This window comes from Onychomys torridus, chromosome 1, assembly GCF_903995425.1.
Source record: "Onychomys torridus chromosome 1, mOncTor1.1, whole genome shotgun sequence".
NCBI classification, from domain to species: Eukaryota; Metazoa; Chordata; class Mammalia; order Rodentia; family Cricetidae; genus Onychomys; species Onychomys torridus.
In genome coordinates, this window is record NC_050443.1 from 164,761,280 (window position 1) to 164,783,663 (window position 22,384).

Genomic DNA, 22,384 nt, shown 5'->3' on the forward strand with positions numbered 1-22,384 from the left:
TTTTGTTTTTCAAGACAGGGTTTCTCTGTGTAGCTTTGGAGCCTTTCCTTGAACTCACTCTGTAGCCCAGGCTGGCCTCGAACTCACAGAGATCCGCCTGCCTCTGCCTCCCAGTGCTGGGATTACAGGCGTGCGCCACCACCGCAGTTCATTCTTTTTTACTGCTGAGTTGTAGTCCCTTGTGTGTATGTGCCATAGTTTATCTACCTACTGGCTGAAGGACACTTGGGTTCTCCAGTTTAACTACTAGAATTGCTATGAACATTTGATAACAAGGTCTTGCAATGTAGCCCAGCCTAGCTTGGATGGAACCCTCAGCCTCTTGCCTTAGCACTCTGAGTGCTGAGATTACAAATTTGCTTTGCCGTGCCTGGCTTGGTTATTTGTTGTTGTTTAAAACAGGGTCTCCTGTAACTCAGGCTGGCTTCACACTCACTCTTTAGCCAGAGATTAAATGGAGTATTTTAAATTCTGTATGTGTGGTTGTTTCACCTACATGTATGTCTGTGCAGCATGTGCATGCAGTGCCCTTGGAGTGCAGAATAGGGTGTTGGATCCATTCCCTGGTACAGATGGTTGTGAGATAGCGTGCAGGGTGCTGGAAATGCAACTTAGGGCCTTTGGAAGAGCATCCAGTGAGTGTTCCTAACCACGGAGCCCTAATTACCTTGAACTTCTAATCCTCCTGTCTCCAACTCTTGAGTGAATTCTTAGGATTACAAGTGTGCCAGTTGGAGAGATGGCTTAGTGGTTAAGAGCACTCCTGATTCAATCCCAGTACCCACATGGCAGTCCACAACTGTCTGTAACTCCAGTTCCGGAGGATTCAACACCCTCATACAGACATACATGCAAGCAAAACACCAGTGCATATAAAGTAAAAATAAGTAAATCATTTTTTAAAAAGAATTACAGGTATACAACACCACACTGCTTTGTGTGGTGCTGGGCATCAAACCCAGGGCTTCATGAATGGTAGGCAAGTATTCTGCTTGTAGTGATATATTGTGTACCCTAATAAACTTGCCTGGGGATCAGAGAAACAGAGCAGTCCACAGCCACCACCTATTATCTCACCAACTCCATGAATTCTCTGACTGAAATCCTCTGAGTCCTCACCTGAAAGGGTCTCAGCTGAACTGCTTTAGTTCCTCATGCCTTGTATACCTTTCTCAACCCAGCTGTCACTTCCCAGGATTAAAGGCATGTGTGCTTCCCATTACTGGGGTTAAGGGTGTGTGCCACCACTGCCTGACCTCTATGTCTAATCTAGTAGCTGGCTCTGTCCTCCAATCCCTAGGTTATATATATATTTGTATGTGATATATGTGTATATGTATGCATATACATGTGTGTGAGCACATGTGTATGGAGGCCAGAGGCTGACATCAGATGAAGACACCTTCTGAAGTTGCTCTCCATCTCAGATTTGTTAGGACAGGTCTCATTGAAACCCAGAGTTTGCTGATTTGGCTAGGCTAGCTAGCTGGCTTGCTCTAGGGATCACCTGCCATTAACTCCTGAGCATTGGGATTACAAACAGGCTTCTACACTTACCTGGCATTTAGGAAGTGCTGAGATCTGAACTCATGTCCTCCTTTTTGCACAGGAAGTATTTTACTGAGCCATCTCTTTATCCCTTATATTTGTCTGTTTTTTGTTTTTGTTTTCTGTGTGTTTTGAGACAGGATCTTTTTTTTTCCTTTCTTTTTTTGGGGGGGTTTTTTGAGACAGGGTTTCTCCGTGTAGTTTTGGTGCCTGCCCTGGATCTCGCTTTGTGGGCCAGACTGGCCTCGAACTCACAGAGATTTGCCTGGCTCTGCCTCCCGAGTGCTGGGATTAAAGGCATGCACCACCACTGACGGGTGAAACAAGGTCTTATAATTTAGCCCCAGCAAACCTGGAAGTCAGTATGTACACTAGGCTGGTCCCGAACTCACAGATATTTGCCTGCTTCTGGCTCCCAATGCTGGAATTAAAAATGAGTACCACTACATCCAGCTGTTTTTATTTTTTACCAAGTTCACATTATGAATATTTACCTTACAGATTCTGGGATTTTTGTTTGTTTGGAGACAGGGTCTTATTAATAAGTAGCTCTACCTAGCCATTATGTAGACCAGTGGGCCTTGAATTCAGAAATTAAAGGTGTGCTCCACCATACCTGGCACAGATGATGTTTTGATTTACTGAGTTTACTTAGCCTTTTCCCCTATGCTTTTTTCTTTTTCTGAAAGATTTATAGATTTTTTTTTTTCCTATATGATCTTTCAGTTGTTTTGAGACTTGTTATGTAGTTTAGGCTGGCCTCAACCTGGCTATGTAGCCCATGCTGGTCTTGATCCTGCTGCCTCTGCCTCCCAAGTGCTATATACCATCATGGCTGAATTGATGTGGTGTTTTTTGTTTTTTGTTTTTTGTTTTTTTTTTTCAGACAGGGTTTCTCTGTGTAGCTTTGCACCTTTCCTGGAACTCACTTGGTAGCCCAGGCTGTCCTTGAACACAGAGATCCGCCTGACTCTGCCTCCGAGTGCTGGGATTAAAGGTGTGTGCCACCACCGCCCGGCGAATTGATGTTTCTTAAAATGAGAGGTTTAAATATTTTTGCATTTGGATGTCCTGTTCCAAAATTTTTCATTGAGTTGTCTTTTTATTAAGTCTTAAAGTCAGTAGTGTATTTCTCAACTTTTTAAAGTATTATTCAGTGTTCCAGTTCTTTAGTCTTTCTAGTCAATTTTAACATAACCTTGTCTATATTTACAAATAATCTTTTTGGGAATTTCAAAAGAAATGCACTGAATACACAGGTCAGTTTGGGAAGAAATGACATCTTTTCAATGCTGTGCATTCTTGTCTATGAACATGGTATGTCAGTCCATTTATTTATATCTTTTTTATTTCTTTTATCAGGATATTGTGGTTTCAGCATTCAGGTTTTGTAAGTGTTGTTTTACATCCTAGCTGCAGTTTCCCCTCCCTCCCTCCTCTCCTGTCAGTCCCTCCCCCCCCCCCTCTGCTCCCACCCCCTAATCCACTCCTCCTCCATTTCTCACCATATAGTCCTGGCTGTCCTCCAGGTGCTGAGAGGAAAGGTGTGCATTATAAACCCCAGTGATGGTGGCACATGCCTTTAGTCCCAGCACCCAGGAGACCCAGGAGGCTGAGGCAGGGGAGTCTCTGAGTTCTAGGCCAGTCTGGTCTACAAAGCGAGTCCCGTGACAGCCAGGGCTGTTACACAGAGAAACCCTGTCTTGAAAAACCAAAAAAAAAAAAAAAAAAAGAAAAAGAAAAGAAAAAAAGGTGTGCAGTAGAACCCCTGGATCTATGTGTGTACTTTGATTTGGAGTATTCATTGTTAGCATATAGAAACAAGATCAGTTTTTGTCTGTTGACCTTCTATCCTGTCACCAGGCTAAATTTGCTTCTTCTTAGAGATTCTTTGGGGATATATATGTATATATAGATAGCTGTGCCAAAAAGATTTTATTTCTTTTTAATTTTTTTTTCCAAGACAGAGTTTCTCTGTGTAGCCCTGGCTGTCCTAGAACTCACTCTGTAGACCAGGCTGGCCTCAAACTCAGAGATTCACGTGCCTCTTCCTCCAGAGTGTTGGGATTAAAGGCGTGCGCCACCATCACTGGGGTTTATAATGCACACCTTTCCTCTCAGCACCTGGAGGACAGCCAGGGCTATATGGTGAGAAATGGAGGAGGAGTGGATTAGGGGGTGGGAGCAGAGGGGGGGGGGGAGGGACTGCAGTTAGGATGTAAAACAACACTTACAAAACCTGAATGCTGAAACCACAATATCCTGATACTGTTGTACAGGCCAGTACTTCAGGACTCTGACAGTGGACATCTTGCTCTGTTCTCACTTTTAGTGAATGCATTCAATGTTTTACTCTAAAGTATAACATTAACTATCAGTTTTTTGTGGATGTTAATGTGGGTGTGAATGGATGTTATATTTTGTTAGATACCCTCATCAGTTGACATAATCATGTATTTTTCTTTAGGGTGTTGATATGTTAAAATGTTTTCCAGATATTGACTCAGCCTTACATTCTGAGGATAACCACATTTAGTTTGGCACGCGAGTGCGTGCGTGCGTGCGTGCGTGCGTGCGTGCGTGTGTGTGTGTGTGTGTGTATCGTTACAAGAATTAGCTAATCTACTTCTTACATGAAAGCTCAGAGTGACATTGAAAGCTTTATTGAAGGCAAGAGTGACAAGATCATATCTGGGCATTCTAGAAGCTCTGGATATCACTCTCAGGAAGAATGTGAATTCAATGAACAGATAAGGGATAAAGTAGTCTCTGTCTTAATATACCCACATTCCTAGTCTGTTAAATGAGTTAGTTAAACTCTGTGGCTGCTAAGATACCTTCATTCCCACAGTTTATCCTATGGATTCTGGCTTTGCAGGAACTTAGCCAGTAAAGAAATAGAAGGGCTTTATTGTTAAATGAGCCACCAGGAATCTTCATGCCGCCTTGAAAAAGGAGAATCGTTGGGCAATGGTGGCATGCACCTTTAATCCCAGCACTTGGGAGGCAGAGACAGGTGGATGGATCTCTGTGAGTTCAAGGCCAGCCTGGTCTACAGAGCAAGTTCCTGGTCAGCCAAGATGTTTACACAGAGAAACCCTGTCTCAAAAAACCAAAAAGAAAAGAAAAAGGAGAATCACGGTTTACTTTCCCAAAGGAACTTCTTTTTTAAGAGTTTATGTATCTAGTGCTTTATCTGCATGTACACCTGCATGCCAGAAGGGGGCATCAGATCCCATCATAGATGGTTGTAAGTCACCATGTGGTTGCTGGGACTCAAACTCAGGACCTCTAGAAGAGTGGCATGAGCTCTTAACCGCTGAGCCATCTCTCCAGCTCCCAGGAACTTCCTGACGGAAGTGGATGTTGAGCTCTAGATTCAGCTATGACTGCCAAAGCCACTGGAAAGGCTCTGGTAGAGGCACCTTCTGCCACTTTTGGTTGTACACAGCAGGGCATCCAGGGGGACTTTTTTGATTTAAAGGTTACGTCTTTGTACATGTGCAATTAACAGACAAACTAGAACTTCAAATAGTAATCCCAGGGCGATGTTCAGATGAGCTTCTGAAAGGCCAGTGGTTTGTCTTCATGCCTTCTCTTCTTGTCAATGCAGAGTTTCATAAAGCATAATAAAATTAATTATGAGATAGAATTATAATAAAAACCATAAACTTGGTTTAAGACAGGATCTCACTATGTAGTCCAAAATTCACAGTCCTGCCTCAGCTTCCTACACACTGAGATTGTAGACATAGACCATCATTCCCACCTTATGTGCTTATTATTAGCTAGGTGCTGATCTGTTAAATTGTTAGTACTTTCTCTCAATTTCTGTCTATCTCAATGTTTATCTAGCAATCGTATGAAGACTATGATTGGTTTGCAGGTTACACCTGGATCAACAATATTCTAGAAAAAAATACATAATTTCAAGGGACATTCCAGAAAATATTCCAATTCCTGGAATATTATAGCAAAAATAAGCCGTAAAATATTTTATAAATGAGATAACTGAGATGATATCATTTGTATAATGACATAAAGCCAGTTAGTGTTGGAGCTAAGACTAGAAGTTAAGGATGCAGGGAAGTCAGAGTAGCACTTAGACCCTAGGTCTGCAACTTAGTAACTGTGTCAACTGCTTATTTAACTTCTCTAAGTGTCTCATTTTATCAAATGGATGAGTTAAAATAAACCAGATGTGGTGGTGCACACCTTTAATTCTAGCACTCAGAAGGCAGAAGCAGGTGGATCTCTCTGAATCAGAGGCCAGTCCAGTCTACGTAGTCTGTTCCAAGCCAGCCAAGTATACATTGTGAGATTGTCTAAAGAAACATTTCAGATTCACTCTTCATGAGGCTGGAAAGATGGCTCAATGGTTAAGAGCACTTGCTGCTTTTCCAGAGTGTTGTGGAATATTTGTGTGTAATAAAAAGCTGAATGGCCAATAGCTAGGCAGGACTTTCTGGCAGTGAGAGAACTCTGTGAAGAAGAAAGGTGGAGTCGCCAGCCAGACATAGAGGAAGCAGGATAGGCAGTAGAGATGAGGTAATAAGCAAGGTGGAAGAATGTAGATTAAAAAATAGGGGTTAATTTAAGTTATAAGGTTGGGGATTTGGCTCAGTGGTAGAGCACTTGCCTAGCAAGCACAAGGCCCTGGGTTCGATCCTCAGCTCAAAAAACAAAAAAATTTAAGTTATAAAAACTAGAAACAAGCCTAAGCTAAGGCTGAGCTTTCATAACTCACAATAAGTCTCCGTGTCATTATTTGAGGGCTGGCGGTCCTAACGAGAAAGTACTATTACACCAGAGGACTCAAGCTCAGTTCCTAGCACCCAGATAAGAATAAGTATTTTTTAAATATACAAACAGATTTAGGAATGATAGAAGGTCTACTCTTCATTTTTTTTATATTACTTAAAATTTAAAAAATAAGCTATTTAGCCATATAGAGAGGACATTGGACTAGGACTCTAGGGCTAGGAAAAAAAAGCCCCTAAATAACATTATAGTGTGCTTATTGTACACTTTATTTCATATTTTGTACCCTGTATATGCATGAAATGGGAAAATGGGTATAAATCGCCTATCACAGGGCCTGGTACATAGAAGCATTTATGATAAATGTTAGCTGGTATTATTTACTTTTAATTAACTTTAATTCTATGTTTGTTTGGCTGTCCTGGAACTCGATTTGTAGACTAGACTGGCCTCAAATTTACAGAGATCTGCCTGCCTTTCCCTCCTAAGTACTGGGATTAAAAGTGCTCACCACCACACCCAGCCAGACTCCTAGAGCTTTATATGTGTTGATGTTTTGTCCACATTCATGTCTGTGTGAGGGTATCAGAACCCCTGGAACTGGAGTTACAGACAATTGTGAGCTGCCATGTGGGTGCTGGGAATTGAACCTGGGTCCTCTGGAAGAGCAGCCAGTTCTCTTAACCACTGAGTCATCTCTCCAGTCCCCAGACTCCTAGATCTTGAAGGAATATAAATTAAAGATAAATCCCAAGATACCATATAATGGATGGCTGATACTTATGATGCATTTTGGGATAGCTATATTAATTCCTATCAGTTGCAAGGTACACATAGATCAGAGAAAGAAGCTGAATTTTTTGTTTCTTTCTAGATCATGGAAGAGGACTGATTTCTCACCCCTTGGTAGGATTGTATTTAGTGTGAGTCTGTATTTAAAGCTTCCAGAGCTTTTCATGGTACTTTCTTGATTGGACTGTTCATGGCCTTTTTAGAGGAAAGTAAGATAATAAGAACAGCCACTATTTGGTACTTTGTGCCATGCTACACCCAATACCTAACTTACCTTTTGTCTTTGTAATCTCATTTTTGTAAATAAAAATGAAACTTCAAAAGGATTAGGAAATTTACTTTATAAAACTAGTGAGTGTTGGAAAGTGGGTCAACCCAGGTCCATCGACTGCAAAGCTGTGCCTCTTAGTCATTCAACTTCATCACCTCTTACAAAGCTCCAGCAGAAAGAGGCCTCTGGTGTTCCTCCTTGGCCTTCCTGAGGACTGGGTTTACTTGGATATTCTTTAGAGTCCTCCAGAAGAGAAGGGTCATGATTCTGCTCATAGTAGGCATACTGAATAATTTCATAACCAAGGAGACATGTGACAGCATAGAGGAGCAGCCGGAATTCCCGCCCTGTCGGGAGCTGTCGGTCTTAAGGCACAAATAGTCCAGTAAACAAGAGTGCAGATTGGGTAGAGGGTTCTCTGAAGGAACTGCCTCATGTTCTAGGAGTGGAGAAAACAGTTTTAAGGATGGGAATCTAACCCTGCCGGTGAAAGGAGTTTTAGGGTCCTCCTAAAATCAATACAGGTTCGATTTCTGATTAGTCAGGACCACAAATTGGAGAGGCCTAAAGGCCCCTTGAACCTAAGGCAGAAGGCAGACTTTTGCATATGGCTTGGTGATATTGTCCTTATACCTTGCTCAACACTGGTGGACAGAAAGCTTGACTGCCTTATTAGGACATTAAAACAGAGAGGTCCCGAATGGCCCCAGCGTCAATCTGAGAATCTGTCAATGTCCCCCAAGTCTGTCTTCTCAAATGATGGGTGACCTGACTAAAGGGGGGATGAACCCTGACACTGTCTTCTCGCTTCAGAGCTGCTCCTCTCCTCAGCAGGCTGTGTCAGAGCCTCCATGTGGCCTCAAGCACTGCCCTAGACAAAGAGGACTCTCATAGCCTATGCTCCTATGCGGCTGTCCTTCCAGGGAGGGTGCTCTCAGCTGCAGTAGTCTTTCCTCGTTTGGCCAGCATTGGGCTGACACATTCCTGAGCCAAAATGCACACATAAGCTGCTTTCCCTGGTAGAGACGCTCTTCACTCCTGAGTGACTCTTATCAGGGGCAGTTGGGCATTCTCAATTGGATTACGCTGACAAGGAAAAAGGCCTGGGGTATATTATTTCAACACCATTTAGCTTCAGAAATGCCTGTCTCGACCCTTTTGCCCTCAGAGTCTACTTTTCTCTTCTTGCTTTCTATAGGGCCATCAGCTGCCCCCATCAGCTCTTCATCCTGTAAATACTGACCTAGGTTTCTAGAGGCAGAATCAGTCACAAGATGGATCACATCCAACAAACCTGTAAATCACCCCATGATAAAAACAGAAGTCATTCATTTAACCCTCTTGACATTTCTATATCCAGAGGCACAGGGCAAAAGTATTTGGGTACAACTGCTTTTTGATTTCTGTCTGTGCTGGCGCGTTCTATCTTAGGAGCTGTTAGGTCACCACATTCTACTTTTCTGACTGTGGCTTATCTACTCAAGATTCTATTTCTCATGAAAGTCAGGGCTTGAGAACAGTCTACAAGTGGAGTTTCTGAGATGCTACAAGTTTAGTAGGAAAGCACTTTGAAGGATTTTTTTGGTCACCAGGGGACATAAAAGAGTAGTGGTCCAAGCCCGGTGTGGTGGGTGACACACCTTTAATCCCATTGCTTGGAAAGCAGAGGCAGGCATATCTCTGTGAGTTCCAGGCTTGCCAGGGCTACATAGTGAAACCCTATCTTAAAAAAAAAAAAAAGAGTTATGGTTCAAAGCTGGGCATGATGACAGCAGGCCCATGGTCCCAGGAGGCTGAAACAGCAGATTGCCATGAGGTAAAGGCCAACAGATACAGCAGTCAGGATGACATAACAAGAGCCTGTCTTTCAATTTAAAACAAGGCAGCGATGCACACCTTTAATCTCAGCATTTGGGAGGCAGAGGCAAGCAGTTCTCTATGAGTTTGAGGCCAGCTTGGTCTGTATAGGGAGTTTCAGAACAGCCAGCACTACATAGAGCCTTTCTCAAAAAACACATATAAGGATTAAATTTTTTTTTATTAAATTAAAACTTAAAAAAAGAATAATTTCTGGGCTGGAGAGATAGCTCAGTTGTTAAGAGCACTTGCTGCTCTTACAAAGGACCCACATTCAGTTTATAGCATTCACAAGGTGGCTCACAACTGTCTATAATTTCACCTCCAGGGGAGCCAATGCCCTCCTTCTGGCTTCCATGGTGCACAGACATATATGCAGGCAAATACTCATACATGTAAAATTAAAAAAAAAAAACACAATCTTTTACCAAAAATATATTAAAGAAAGGCAAGTAGGGGCTGGGATGTAGCTCGGTTGGTAGAGTGTGCTTGCCTAGCGTGCTTGAGGCCCTGGGTTCACTGCCCCACACCGCATGAAAGTGGATATGGTAACGCATGCACATTTGTAATCCCAATACCTGGAAGATAGACAGGAGAATCAGAAGTTCAAGGCCAGCCTGGGATACACAAGACCCTGTCTTTAAAAATAAAAGGAAAATTATTTATACTGGATTCGTGAGAAACCCTTTGGAGGGCCAGTGAGATAGTTCAGAGGGTCAAGGTGCTTATCACCAAGTCTGAAGACCTGAGTTCGATTCCTGGAACCTGCAGGTAGAAGGAGAGAAGTGACTCCTGCAAGCTGTCCTCGGAACTACACACAAGCACAAAGTAAATGAGCAAATTAATTTTTTAAATAAAAAGGTTTTATTTGAAGATTTGTGTATATGTATTTGCCTGTGTATAAATGCCACATGTGTGCAGGTACCCTCACAGAGGCCAGAAGAAGATCCCCTGGAGCTGGAGTTTTATAAAGTAAAAATGAAAATATTTTAGAAAGTATTCACTTTTTAGGCTATCAATTAGCCTTTGAGTTTTGTTTTTAAACACTTTTGTTACTTTAAGAATTCTACTTTTTAAGAAGAAAAAAAAAAGAAAAGAAAAAAGAAAGAACAGAATTCTACTTTTTGTTTGTTTGGTTTTTGTGTGTGTGTTTTTGAGACAGGGTTTCTCTGTGTAGTTCTAACTGTCCCGGAGTGCTGGGATTGAAGGTGTGTACCATCCCTTCCCAGCTTGGAATTGTACCTTTTAATTGACGGGGTTTTTTATAGATTGGTACTGGGATTGAAGCCAGGACCTTACAAATATTGGGCACTGGGCTCCATCAACCAGCCTTACTTACTCTTTATTGAGACAGGGTCTTGCGAAATTCCCCTGGCTAATCTTGAACTCTATCTGAAGCTCAAGCAGGCTTTGAACTTGTAAACCTCTTGCCTCAGCCCTTTAAGCAACTGGAATTACAGGCCTGAGCCACCACACCCACCTCCAATTTGGTGGATGTGAATGGAAAAAAAATTCTAACATACTCTGATTAAACACGAGTGATTCCTCAACTTGCATACTTTGGAGTTAACATCCAAAAGTCTGAAGATTATAAGTCACAAATTTATATTTCCTTCCTGTCTGTCATTGGTAGTTTACAGACTGTGTTCACAAGTCCCCAGCCTAAGTCAGACATGACATAAAAACTCATCCTCCCTAGAGATCTGCCACACAAAGTTTCAAGATAACCAGTAAAGAAAAGGGGCTCTTGTGCGGACTCTGTAGCTGGACCACCTCGTCATGCCGTGGCCACCCTTCTGTCCTCACACAGCTTTTCCTGTAGAGGGATGAGAGGGTGTGCTTGTCCAGGAACATCTGACAGCAGCGCATAAAGCAGTAACAGACATTCTGGTGAATCTCTGTGCCCAAGTACTGACTCTCACTGTTTCCTGCAGGCGAATAGAACTGCCATGACCTGCTTGAGATCACTTTTAGCCTCCACTTTCAAAAAGATAAAACAAGTCCAAGCCCTTCCCCCTGCCTCAAGGCCGCACGAAGTGTCCCATCATAGGTAGTGGGCTCCCAAAAGCCCCTGCATACACCAGGGATGGATTCTGAGTCTACCGCCAAGGGCCCCCAAGCAGACCAAGCTACACAATTATCTCGCCATGCAAAAGGTCTAGTCCAGTCCCATGAAGGGGGGGTGGGGCTGGGGGGGCGGGAGGAGGGAAGAGGGGATCTTTGATTGGTATGTAAAATGAATGAAAAAATTTTCTTAATAAAAAAAGGAAAAGAAACAGATAAAACAAGAGGCTGAAGAGATGGCTTAGTGGTAAGGAATACTTGTTTCTCTTGCAGAAGACCCAGGGTCAGTTTCCAGAACCCCCATAGTGACTCACAACCATCAGAAATTCCAGTAAGAGGAGATCTGATACCTTCTTCAGACCTCAGAGGGCTCCAGGCTCACACATGGTGCACAGGCATACATGTAAGCAAAACACTCATACATTAAAATGAAAAAAAATCTAAAAAAAATTAAAAAGATAAGACAAGTGCTTAAAGGTAGGACACACAGAAAATATACGATCTGACAGTACAATGCATGAGTCCTGGTTGGGACAGCAGTGAAAGCAGGCTCACTATGGGCGTCCCTGCTAAATGACAAGGGTAGCTTGCTACTAGAGCTGCTACCTATCACTTTATGCAAGTCTTGTTCCATTGTCTAGGAAAACAACTTCAGTTGGCCTCTGACATCAGCAATAACTACATGATTAAACAACTTTTGAGATAGTTGCTATGCTGTGTATCTGTAATCCCAGCTTCAGAGGGCTAAAACAGAAGGATCCATTGAGACCAGGAGTTTGAGACCAGCATGCATGAGACAGATCATACTTAGATTATTTTGTTCTCTCAATAACTCTAAGAAACAATACCACCATCTCCATTTTTCATTAATAAGGAAATGAAGGCTCCCAGAGGTTGTGATACCTAAGGTCATACAATAAATGGAAAACATTGAGTATGAACCCAGGTCTTGTTAACTCCAAAGCTAGGCTGCATAAACACTGCATTAAATTCTTAAAAAGTATACCAAGCTTGGCTGGAGCAATGTCTCAGAGATTAAAATCACAGGCTGCTCCTCCAGAGAACCTGGGTTCAATTTCCAGCCACACACATGGCTGCTCATAACTGTCTGTAACTCCAGTTCCAGGAGATCTGACATCCTTACAAAGACATCAATGCAGGCAGTTGTGAGCTGCTGTCTGAATGCTAGAAACTGAGCCCCAATCCTCTGAAAGAGCAGCCCGCCCTCTTAACTTGCTGAGCCATCTATCTAGCCCCAATACCAAATTATTTCTACAGGTTTACTATGACTAAAATGGAAAATAAAATTTTGTGGCTTGACTGTCCTAGGATTTTAGTTTCTTCTGTTTCTCTCTTCCTACCCGGGGACCATACACTGTTAGTTATTGGTTGGAATACTGCCCTAGGAATAAGCCTTAGGTTTGTCCAGGTTCATTCCTAATCCAAGAGGGAGAACAAGGCCCCTTTAACAAGGCCAACAGGCTAAAGAGGCCCATAGGGACTGTCCTCAAACAGCGGCTTGATGGTAAATGAGGCCCACAGGGACCATCCTCAAACAGCGGCTTGAGGACAGCCTGAGCTATCCCCTCCCTGGAGCACAAGTTTGATGTGTGAGCTTCAACACTACTAGTTCTTTTCCTTCTAGAGGGAGCCAGTGAGCAACTCATCTGTAACATCCAGGCAAACCAAAACTGCTGTAGCCCTTCCTCTGCATGCACTATTACCACCAAGCCTGGAATCAAGCAAGCAGTTTCAAAGCCCAAGAGAAATTAAAAACTTGTGTTGCTGTACTTTACAGCCTGCTGGCATACCCTAGCTTTATGCAGCCATTGTACTTGGAGCAGCTTTTTCAATCAAAATTCCTCTTATCTAGTAAAAAGGTTCATTCTTCTATATCAGCAAGAAGACAAGACAAGTTTATTATCAGTTACTACCTGTCAGCTATCTACAGGGGACTTATAGGGAACAAGAGGAAATGAAAGAGAAAATTCCAAATTGACATTAGCAAAATCTGTAGTTAATGAGCCTGAGAGGTAAATAGCTAAAGCGGAGAAGGAGGAGGAAGAATTATTATTATTATTATTATTATTATTATTAGTAGTAGTAGTAGTAGTAGTAGTATTAGTAGTAGTAGTATCAAGGCTGCTAACAACTGCTCCACATCCCTTACGCAATGTAAAATTCTACTAACTCTCTTTTCTTCAACAGCCAAAAATGGTTACTATAGCAGTGTGTCATGAGGTCTTAGTTATACTGGGGAGTCTTGACTGCTTCTGCTATCCTGATGCTAATGAGCTCAAGAACTTTGGAAAAGGGGCATTTCCCATTTTACCTATGGGAAATACAAAGGCATCAAAACTGTGACCCATGAGATTACACCGTCTGTGAGGAAATAGTAAACATGGTTCATGGGAGCACTAGTCTTTTGAGTAGTCACACTTTACTTTGAAAAGTACCCAGAGAAACTTCCAAGACAGCTGAACCTGAATATATGCAGTCCTGAAAGGTTTGGGGAACAACGCCACAAAACAAGGAACAAAAGCTAGACCTGGCCAGCACTGGTTCCATCCACAGTGTTTGTTGTCTGTCTCTCTTACCTTATCCCAACTCTGGGTAACTCAAAGCTCTGTTTTCCTGATAATGTGGCATTCTAGCCCAAAGTGCAGTTAGTATTTTTGACAGCTACATGTGATGGATAATGACTTTTAAAGAAAATTCTTAATGTTTGGGCCTAGAGAGGTGGCTCAGAGGAAAGAGCTCTCTTGAAAAGGACCCAGTTCAGTTTCCAGCACCCACATGGTGGTTCACAACCATCCCTAACTCCTAAGGGACCTAATACCCACTTCTTACCTCCACAGGCCCTGAGCACAAACATGGTGCACATATATATATACAGACAAAACACTCATACAATGAAATCCAAAACATTTATTTAAAAGTATTTTTAGTTCCAGGCCAGCCAAGACTGCTTAGTCTTTCTCAAAATAAATAAGGTAAACAGAAGAGTCAGATGAGGTTTCCTCTGCCTGTCAGTTCAGCACTTGGGAGTTGAAGGCTATCTAAGCTACATAAGATCTTGTTTCAAGGTGGGGAAAAGCCTAAGATTTGATAAAATGACTTTAAGTATCACACCAAAACACAATCCATATAATGAATATCGATAAATTGGGTTTTACTGGGTGGCACACACCTTTAATCCCAGCACTCGAGAGGCAGAGGCAGGTGGATCTCTGTGAGTTCAAGGCCAGCCTGGTCTAGAGAGTGAGTTCTAAGACAGCTAGGGCTACACAGAGTAACCATGTCTCAAAACAAAACAACAAGCAAAACAAAAACCCCAAAGCAACAACAAAAAGACAAATAGGGTCTCATCAAAAGTCAAGCTGGGTGTTGTAGCACACGTCTTTAATTCTCACATTAGGAGGCAGAGGCAGGCAGGTCTCTAAGTTTAAGCCAGCCTGGTCTACACATAGAGTTTCAAGACAGCCAGGGCTATGTAGAGAGACCCTGTCTCAAAAGTAACAAGATGGAAATATAACAAAAGTTATGTCTGCTGTATAGACATGTAAAAGCCTGGAAAGGACCAAGCCTTAGATTGGGAGGACATTGATTCCAACCATAAAATTATTTCTGTTGCTACTTCATAACTATAATTTTGCTACTGTTATGAATCATAATGTAAATATCTGTGCTTTCAGATGGTCTTAGACAACCCCTGTGTAAGGGCTGTTGGACCCCAAGGGTTGAGAACCACTGTTCTAACTAGGCAGGTGGTAGTAAACTAGAGAACCTGATGTCCTTCATCCAGTGAATGAATAAAGAAACTACAATCCATCTGTAGAGGAGAGAGTACTATTCAATAATAAATAGGGACAAATCACTGCATGCAAATAGCCTGGGTAAATATTTCATATATACCAAAAATGAACATTTTTTAGATGACAGACCAAGATAAACACAAAGCCTTTGTGTTCCTAAAATAGTAAGAGAAGATGATTTTAAGGTTTTTTGTGTGTGATCACCTGTGCATGTGGATGTGGAGGCCAGACCTCAGATGTCTTCCTCTATGGCTGTCTACCGTAGTTTTTAGACAGAATGTCTCATTGAATCTTCGCAGCTAAGCTGGCTGGCCAGCAAGCCCCTAGCTAGAGTTAGAGACTTTTACAGAGGTGCTGGAGGTCTGAACTCAGGTCCTCATGCCTGTGCAGCAAGCACTTTATCCTTATATAGCCATTTCCCATCCTAACTGTACACCTAAGAACGTGCTCTTAAAAAGTGTCCCATATTCCACTTTTCCTATATCATCAGTCTTCTGTAATGCTTATTATTCCACATGTGTATGCATGCACACACATTTCTCTTTAGTTATTTTTTATGGAAGTTGTCATCTCTAGGTGGACCCAGTGGGGAATGAGAAGCAGGTTTTGTACAGCCGATGTGATCACTGTACAGACAGGCTTGGAAAATGCTACCCAATCTGCCAATTAATTAAAGCATTAATCTGGGAAGCAGACGGCCCAGAAAATGTTTGCCCAGAGAGACAAAAGGTAGGGAGTACCCTATATTTGCATGAAAATAAAGGTTCATAAGAACAAATACACACACACACACACACACACACACACACACACACACTTCTTTGTTTGTAAAAGTGCAATAGCCTTGATATATCCTAAAAGTTTCTGGCCTCTTTAGGAAAACTAAAAGAACTAACTCTGAAAGCTGAAACCACAATAGAGTATAAAAAAGCAAATTCAACCCTCAACAAAGTCAGGTAGTTCAGGACAGTGTGTCTTCTTGACCTGGGATGAAATCTGCTACAGTAGAAGTATGTGCTGGTAATTAGGTAGGGCAGACATGTGGTTTGGGAAGCTTTAGACCATGTAGATCCCGACTCTGCTTATTGTGTGACTTGAAGCCTGTAACTATCTTATTCAGACCTTATTTTCCTCAAAGACTGTGATGCTCCTTGTCAGGACAGCTAGCTGCCATGCTCTCTGGAGAGGAAGCAAGTAAGCAAAGAACGCTTAGGACCGTCTAAGATCACAGACTGCCTCTGTAACTGGAGGCTGCTCAGCCTTTTGCTTTTTTAGGCTTCCTTTGCAACACGAGACTACGAACCAGGATTTCTCTCACCCTGGAATTTCTTTAGTCATACCCTATACTTGAGGTAAAGCTTACCTTTGTATCACTAGAGAAGATAATGAAATGAGCATGGGAAATTGGCTCATGCTTTTTTGGCTATATTAAATAAGTATTATTGAGGTTTTTTTTCTTTTTTCTTTTTGTTTGAGTTTTGAAACAGTAGCCTGCTACTCTCCCTGGCCTGAAACTTGCTATGTAGACCAGACTTGCTTCAAAAGTGTAGTGATTTTCCTATGTCTGCCTCCTGAAACCTGGGATTATAGATAGGAACTGCCTGATGCCCAGCTATTAATTTCTTTTTATTTATTTATTTTTGAGACAAGGTTTCTCTGTGTAGTTTTGCACCTTTCCTGGAACTCTCTCTGTAGACCAGGCTGGCCTTGAACTCACAGAGATCCGCCTGGCTCTGCCTCCCAAGTGCTAGGATTAAAGGCGTGCACCACCACTGCCCAGTTTTAATTTCTTGATTGTGATCAAGGGCAGGGAACGTAGTTCAGTGGAAGAATAGTTCAGTGGAAAACTAGTCGCATGGCACATGCAGTGTCCTGGGATCAATCTCCAGCATAACAACACAACAGTAATGAAATAATAGCAAAAAGTCTAATAGTCTGGGGCTGGAGAGATGGCTCAGCAGTTGAGAGTACTGGCTGCTCTTCCAGAGGTCCTGAGTTCAATTCTCAGCAGCCACATGGTGGCTCACAACCATCTGTAATGGGATCTGATGTCCTCTTCTGGCTCTGCAGGTGTACATGTAGATAGAGCACTCATACACATAAAATAAATGAATAACTCTTTAAAAAAGAAAAACAGAACAAAAAGTCTCTGATAGTCTATATATGACATAAAACTCCCTCTTTTAATAATTTTACTATTAATTTTTTAAATGTGTGTGAAACTTTTACAGATAAAATGGTAGTGTCAGGAACTCAATTCAAGGTATTCTAGGGGAGGAGGGTTGACCCAGCCAGGAAGACCTCTAGCTTCATCCAACAATCACAACTGACCTTTTGCTAGGGTTAACTTTTGTTAGTATCTTTTCATTTTTGATTTGTGTTTGTTCATTGTACTTGCAGAACTCTCAGAGATTGAGCCAAATGTATTCCTTCGTCCATTTCTGGAAGTTATTCGCTCTGAAGATACCACTGGTCCTATCACCGGCCTGGCACTCAGCTCTGTCAACAAGTTCCTGTCCTATGCACTCATAGGTAAGCCTCAGGCTCTATCGGACAACTCCAGCACTCTGTTTCCTGCTTCTGTTGAGTTGCTCAGGCCTTAAACCAGCTAGTAACACCAGCTGTCCCTGTCCTAGTAGAGGAGTAGGCTTACCTATTAGTCATCATGCTAATGGACTGGATTGTACATGGAGGGAGAGAAGAGGAGATTGCCCGAGAGTCTGGTTTCTACCCTCCTTTGTGAGAGTTAGGAGTATGGCACCATTGTGCTTTGGTTTGCCTTTATTGAAGATTACTTTTATTTATTTGTATCGGGGAGTAGGGACTGGGGACATGCACATGGAAAGGTGTTCTTCACATGGAGCTTAGAGGACAATTTGTGGCCTAGGTTTTCTTCTTCCACTATATGGCTCCCAAGGATCAAACTCCAATTATCAGGCTTGGCAGCAAGTTCCCTTCCCCCTGAGCCATCCCTCTGGCTCTGGTTTACCTTATTTCCAAATATAATTTATGCTTATTGTAAGAAAACAAACAATACAGAGACATCTGAAAGAAAAGCTAAGTATCTCTCCTCTTAGTGCTGAAATCTCTTCTTTAGAAGAAGTGTTAATGACACCACTTGACTTGTTCCTTATCTTTTTCTTGATGCATATAAATATGAGCAAACCCTTCCCCCACATGCACATACCTGTCTTAAGACAGGTCTTTCCAGATAGCCTGGAACTTGCAGTCTTCCTGCCTCAGCCTCTCAAGTGCTGGATTTAGGCAGTACTATCTTTTTAAAAATTTATGTAGTCATTTTATGTGTATGTGTATGTACCTGAATGTATATATGAGCACCACATGCATGCATATGCCCACTGAGGCCAAAAAAGGTGTCAGATTCCCCTGAAACTGTAGTTACAGACATTTATAGTGGCCCAGTCTAGATGCTGAGAATTGAACTTACATCCTCTGGAAGATCAGAGTGTTTATAACCCATGAGCCATCTCTCCAGCCAGATTATCCTTTTTTTGAAAAGGGTAGGTAAAAGGGGAATTTTGTTATGTATTTTCTGTATTTCACTTAACAGTGTTACTTTGATATACACAATATAATTATATAGCTGACTTATTCTTTTCAGTGTAGTAAAACATACATATATACATATACATTATACACCACATACACACACCCAAAATTTTCCCTTTTAACCTTTTTTTTTTTTTTTTTTTAAAGACAGTCTTATGTAACCTAAGCTGACCTCGGATTCATTATGTAGAAAGGATGAATATGAACTTCAGGTCTTCCTAGCTTCACCTTTTCATACTGGGATGATAAGCCTGTGCCACCACACCTAGTTTTATGAAATGTTAGGATCAAACCAGTGACTTCATGCATTCTAGACAAGCACCCTACATCCCTAAGTATATAATAATTTTAGTTATGACTACAACATTATGCAACTATTTCTACCATCTATCAAATCTTTTTATTGCCCAAACAGAAACTTTAACTATCAAATAATAACTCCCTATTTCTCCTCATTCACCTCTGATATAATGGTGTCTTTAATATTAACATTATTCCTTTTTTGAAACCATTATAAACAATGCTGAAATAAATATCCTTGTTTCTATGGCCTTATTTACCAATTTTGTTTCTGTGTGAACTATTTCTGAACTTGGGGGTTCTGGTGTAAAGTTTGTATATCTCACATTTTTATAAGTGCTACATTTTATAGATTACTTCCCCAGCAGGCTGCAGCATTTCCATTCCCACCATCAATGCTTGAGAGCTTCCATTTCTTCTTGCTGTCTGCAGCTCTGAATATTACCAGTTTTCTTTTTTGTGTGTGTGCCACTTTGGTGGGCAAAAATCTGTATGTTGTTTTTATTTCATTGAGGTTGAACCTTTTAATTTCCTTTGTCTCTTTTGGATTTAACAGATGGTATAAGCTCTTTGTATAGTAGGAATAACAACCGATTATCTATTATTGTATTATAAAGTTTTGCTCTCAGTCTAGACCTATTATTTCACCCAATCTACAGTAGATCTGTTTGTTTGTTTTTTTTTTTTCAGTAGTAGAATTTGAACCAGGGCCTCACACTTACTAGGCAAGCACCTCACTTCTGAGTTATGTCCCCTTCAGTCAGTTTATGTAAGATGTGCATTTGCGTTTCTTTCTTTTTTTTTTCCAGTTGGTGTTGTCACTCAGAATCCCAATTCTTTTTCCTCTATTAAAAACCCATGGGAAGAGTTAGAAGAAAACCTGTCATGGTGGTGCACGCCTTTAATCTCAGCACTCAGGTGGCAGAGGCAGGAGGATCTCTGTGAGTTTGAAGTCAGCCTAGTCTGCAGAATGAGTTCTAGGACAGCCAGGGCTACACAGAGAAACCCTGTCTTGGAAAACAAAAGCAAACAAACAAATAAAAAAGTGAGGAGCAAAGAAAACAGGTGGGCAGTTGTTTATGTTCCAAAGAGAAGAGACAAGGAAAGATGAGGCCCAGGTTCTAGCTAGCAAATGAATGACCTTTAAGTTCAGGGAGAGAAAACTATCTTTTCTAGAAAATGTGATTTGCTTAGCTGAAGCACTCAGGATCCTGAGCAGGAGTCTTGGGTGTCAGCCAGGTTCTGAGTAAATAAGGGCTCAACCTCTTCAGGCCCACTAGACTGGGCTTGGTATTCTCCCTAAAAAGAAATCAGGCCCAGTTGCTGCCAGCCTTGACCGGAGCACCACCTGCAGGCCATGTCTCTTGGCAGCCTCCAGCAGCTGCCCTTCGGAGTCCTCCCCTTTGACCTTCTCTCCTCCCTCTGCCCCTTCCTGGACTTGGCAAACGGGCTGGTCACTGGAGACCTCAGGCCAGCTGGTCAGTGAGGCTTCCTGTGGTGGGAAAGGAGAGGGTTGGGAGAGGAAGGGGCAGGAAGGGATGTTTGGAAGCCAGAGAGCAGAAGCAACTCTGGCGACTACTCTCTGAAGCCGGCTTACAAGTGACTGGAAAGGAGGGTGTTCTGGAGTCTAGAAGAAGACAAGTCTACTAATTGAGCTTGTTAAGTCACCCTTTGTGTCTGCAACCTCCCAGCAGAACCCACCCCCATTGCCCCTGAGTCCTGCAGCCCAAGGCTTCTGAGATTATTTTCCATCCTGTTCTAAGGACTGGCCCTTAGTGTGGCCCCATGATTTGTACCACTGGTTATCTAGCTTGCTGGCAGGCTCTACCTGTGATTCTAAAGGACCTGTCACTATTACCTGCCTTTTTGGAAAATGGACTTTGCTACTTTGTTCAAGCTGAAGGAATAAGAATACAAAAAGATCAAAAGAATTTAAATCACTTTATCAAGAGATTAGTAGAAGAGAGGAAGAAACAGACTCCCAGGAGCTTTGAGATGAGACAAGACTGCTATTCACTGAACTCTGAGATGCCATTCAACACTATGGAAGACCTGGCTTTACTGTGACCCTGGAGGCCGAGGTAATGACGTCAGTGAGATGTGAGAGAAGCTTTAAGCAAGGACCATAAAGAGTGGGATTCAGCCAGGCGGTGGTGGCACACACCTTTAATCCCAGCACTCAGATCCCTCTCTATGAGTTCAAGGCCAGCCTGGTCTTCAAAGCAGCTTCCAGGACAGCCATCTCTGTAATGTAGAGCAACCCTATTTTGAAAAACAAACAAACAAAAAGAATGCAATGTTCTGTCCTGATTGAAAGAGACACAAGAGGATAATAGAAGAAGCTGGATTACTACACTGTGCTCTGAGTCCTGAAACTGGCTTCCCTGTGCACGTCTTTAAAGTAGCCACTGAATACTGAGAAGAGGGTGCTGCAAGCAGGTGGAGAGTCTTGGACATGTCAGACTAGTACCAGCAAAGACAGGAGAGAAGGAGAACACAGAAAGTAGACTGCTGGCTCATTGTTACAGAAAAAATGCTCAGGTTTCTTGGCAATCCCCCAAGCTTTAGGCTCAGGAACGCTATTAATTTCAGGTACCAAAATGGGAAATGTGGCCACACCATTAAGCCCAGCACTTTGGAGATCTGTGAGTTCAAGACTAGCCTGGTCTACATAGTGAGTTTCAGGCTAGCCAGGGCTATGCAGTGAGACCTTGTCTCAAAAGGAAGAAAAAGGAGGGAGGGGAGGCAAGATTTGTCTCTTGCCTTCTACCACTGCCATCAGGAGGGGTTCTTAGTTTCCTGCTACCTCAGCTTCGGCACTGCCTGAGCTGCTGTGTGCCTGCCTGTCTGCCCGCCCTCCTTATCTCCATGAGCGAGCTCACTTTCCAGAACTAAGCAGCAAGTGGACTCTGGAGAAGCAGCCCAGGACTGAAGCTAGCAGTTCAGGTAGTACTGCAGAACTCTGCAGGCCTTGCTATAGGTGGCTCTTAGCCTGCTCCTTGGGACTCTTTTTGTTTTGGTTTTTCGAGACAGGGTTTCTCTGTGTAGCTTTGCGCCTTTCCTGGATCTTGGTAGCCCAGGCTGGCCTCGAACTCACAAGGATCCGCCTGGCTCTGCCTCCCGAGTGCTGGGATTAAAGGCGTGCACCACCACCACCCGGCTCCTTGGGACTCTTCACCACAGAGTAGGAGCAGAGTTTATCCCTTGACAGAATTGGAGTTGACTACCAGCCTTTCACCTCATGGTTGTAGCTGAAATTTTACCTGCCCCCCACTCCCCAGCCTTCGGTCCTATTTAGTTTGTTTCTTTTTCTCTCCTAAAGCCTGGTTAGTTAGAGGAGGAACAAGATTTTCTTATAAGCTGGGTGTGGTTGGCACATGCCTTCTAATTTCAGCACTTGAGAAGT

General features: G+C 42.4%; 1 protein-coding gene across 8 annotated transcripts in view; it reads left to right on the forward strand.

The window, feature by feature from the left end:
- Positions 1-22,384, forward strand: part of Gbf1 (golgi brefeldin A resistant guanine nucleotide exchange factor 1) — a 134,903-nt gene that overhangs the window by 69,414 nt on the left and 43,105 nt on the right. For all 8 annotated transcript variants that reach the window (XM_036171235.1, XM_036171249.1, XM_036171242.1 and 5 more), the window contains exon 3: positions 17,509-17,640. In XM_036171235.1, coding sequence (XP_036027128.1) covers positions 17,509-17,640 — 132 coding nt within the window. The remainder of the gene's footprint in view (positions 1-17,508; positions 17,641-22,384) is intronic.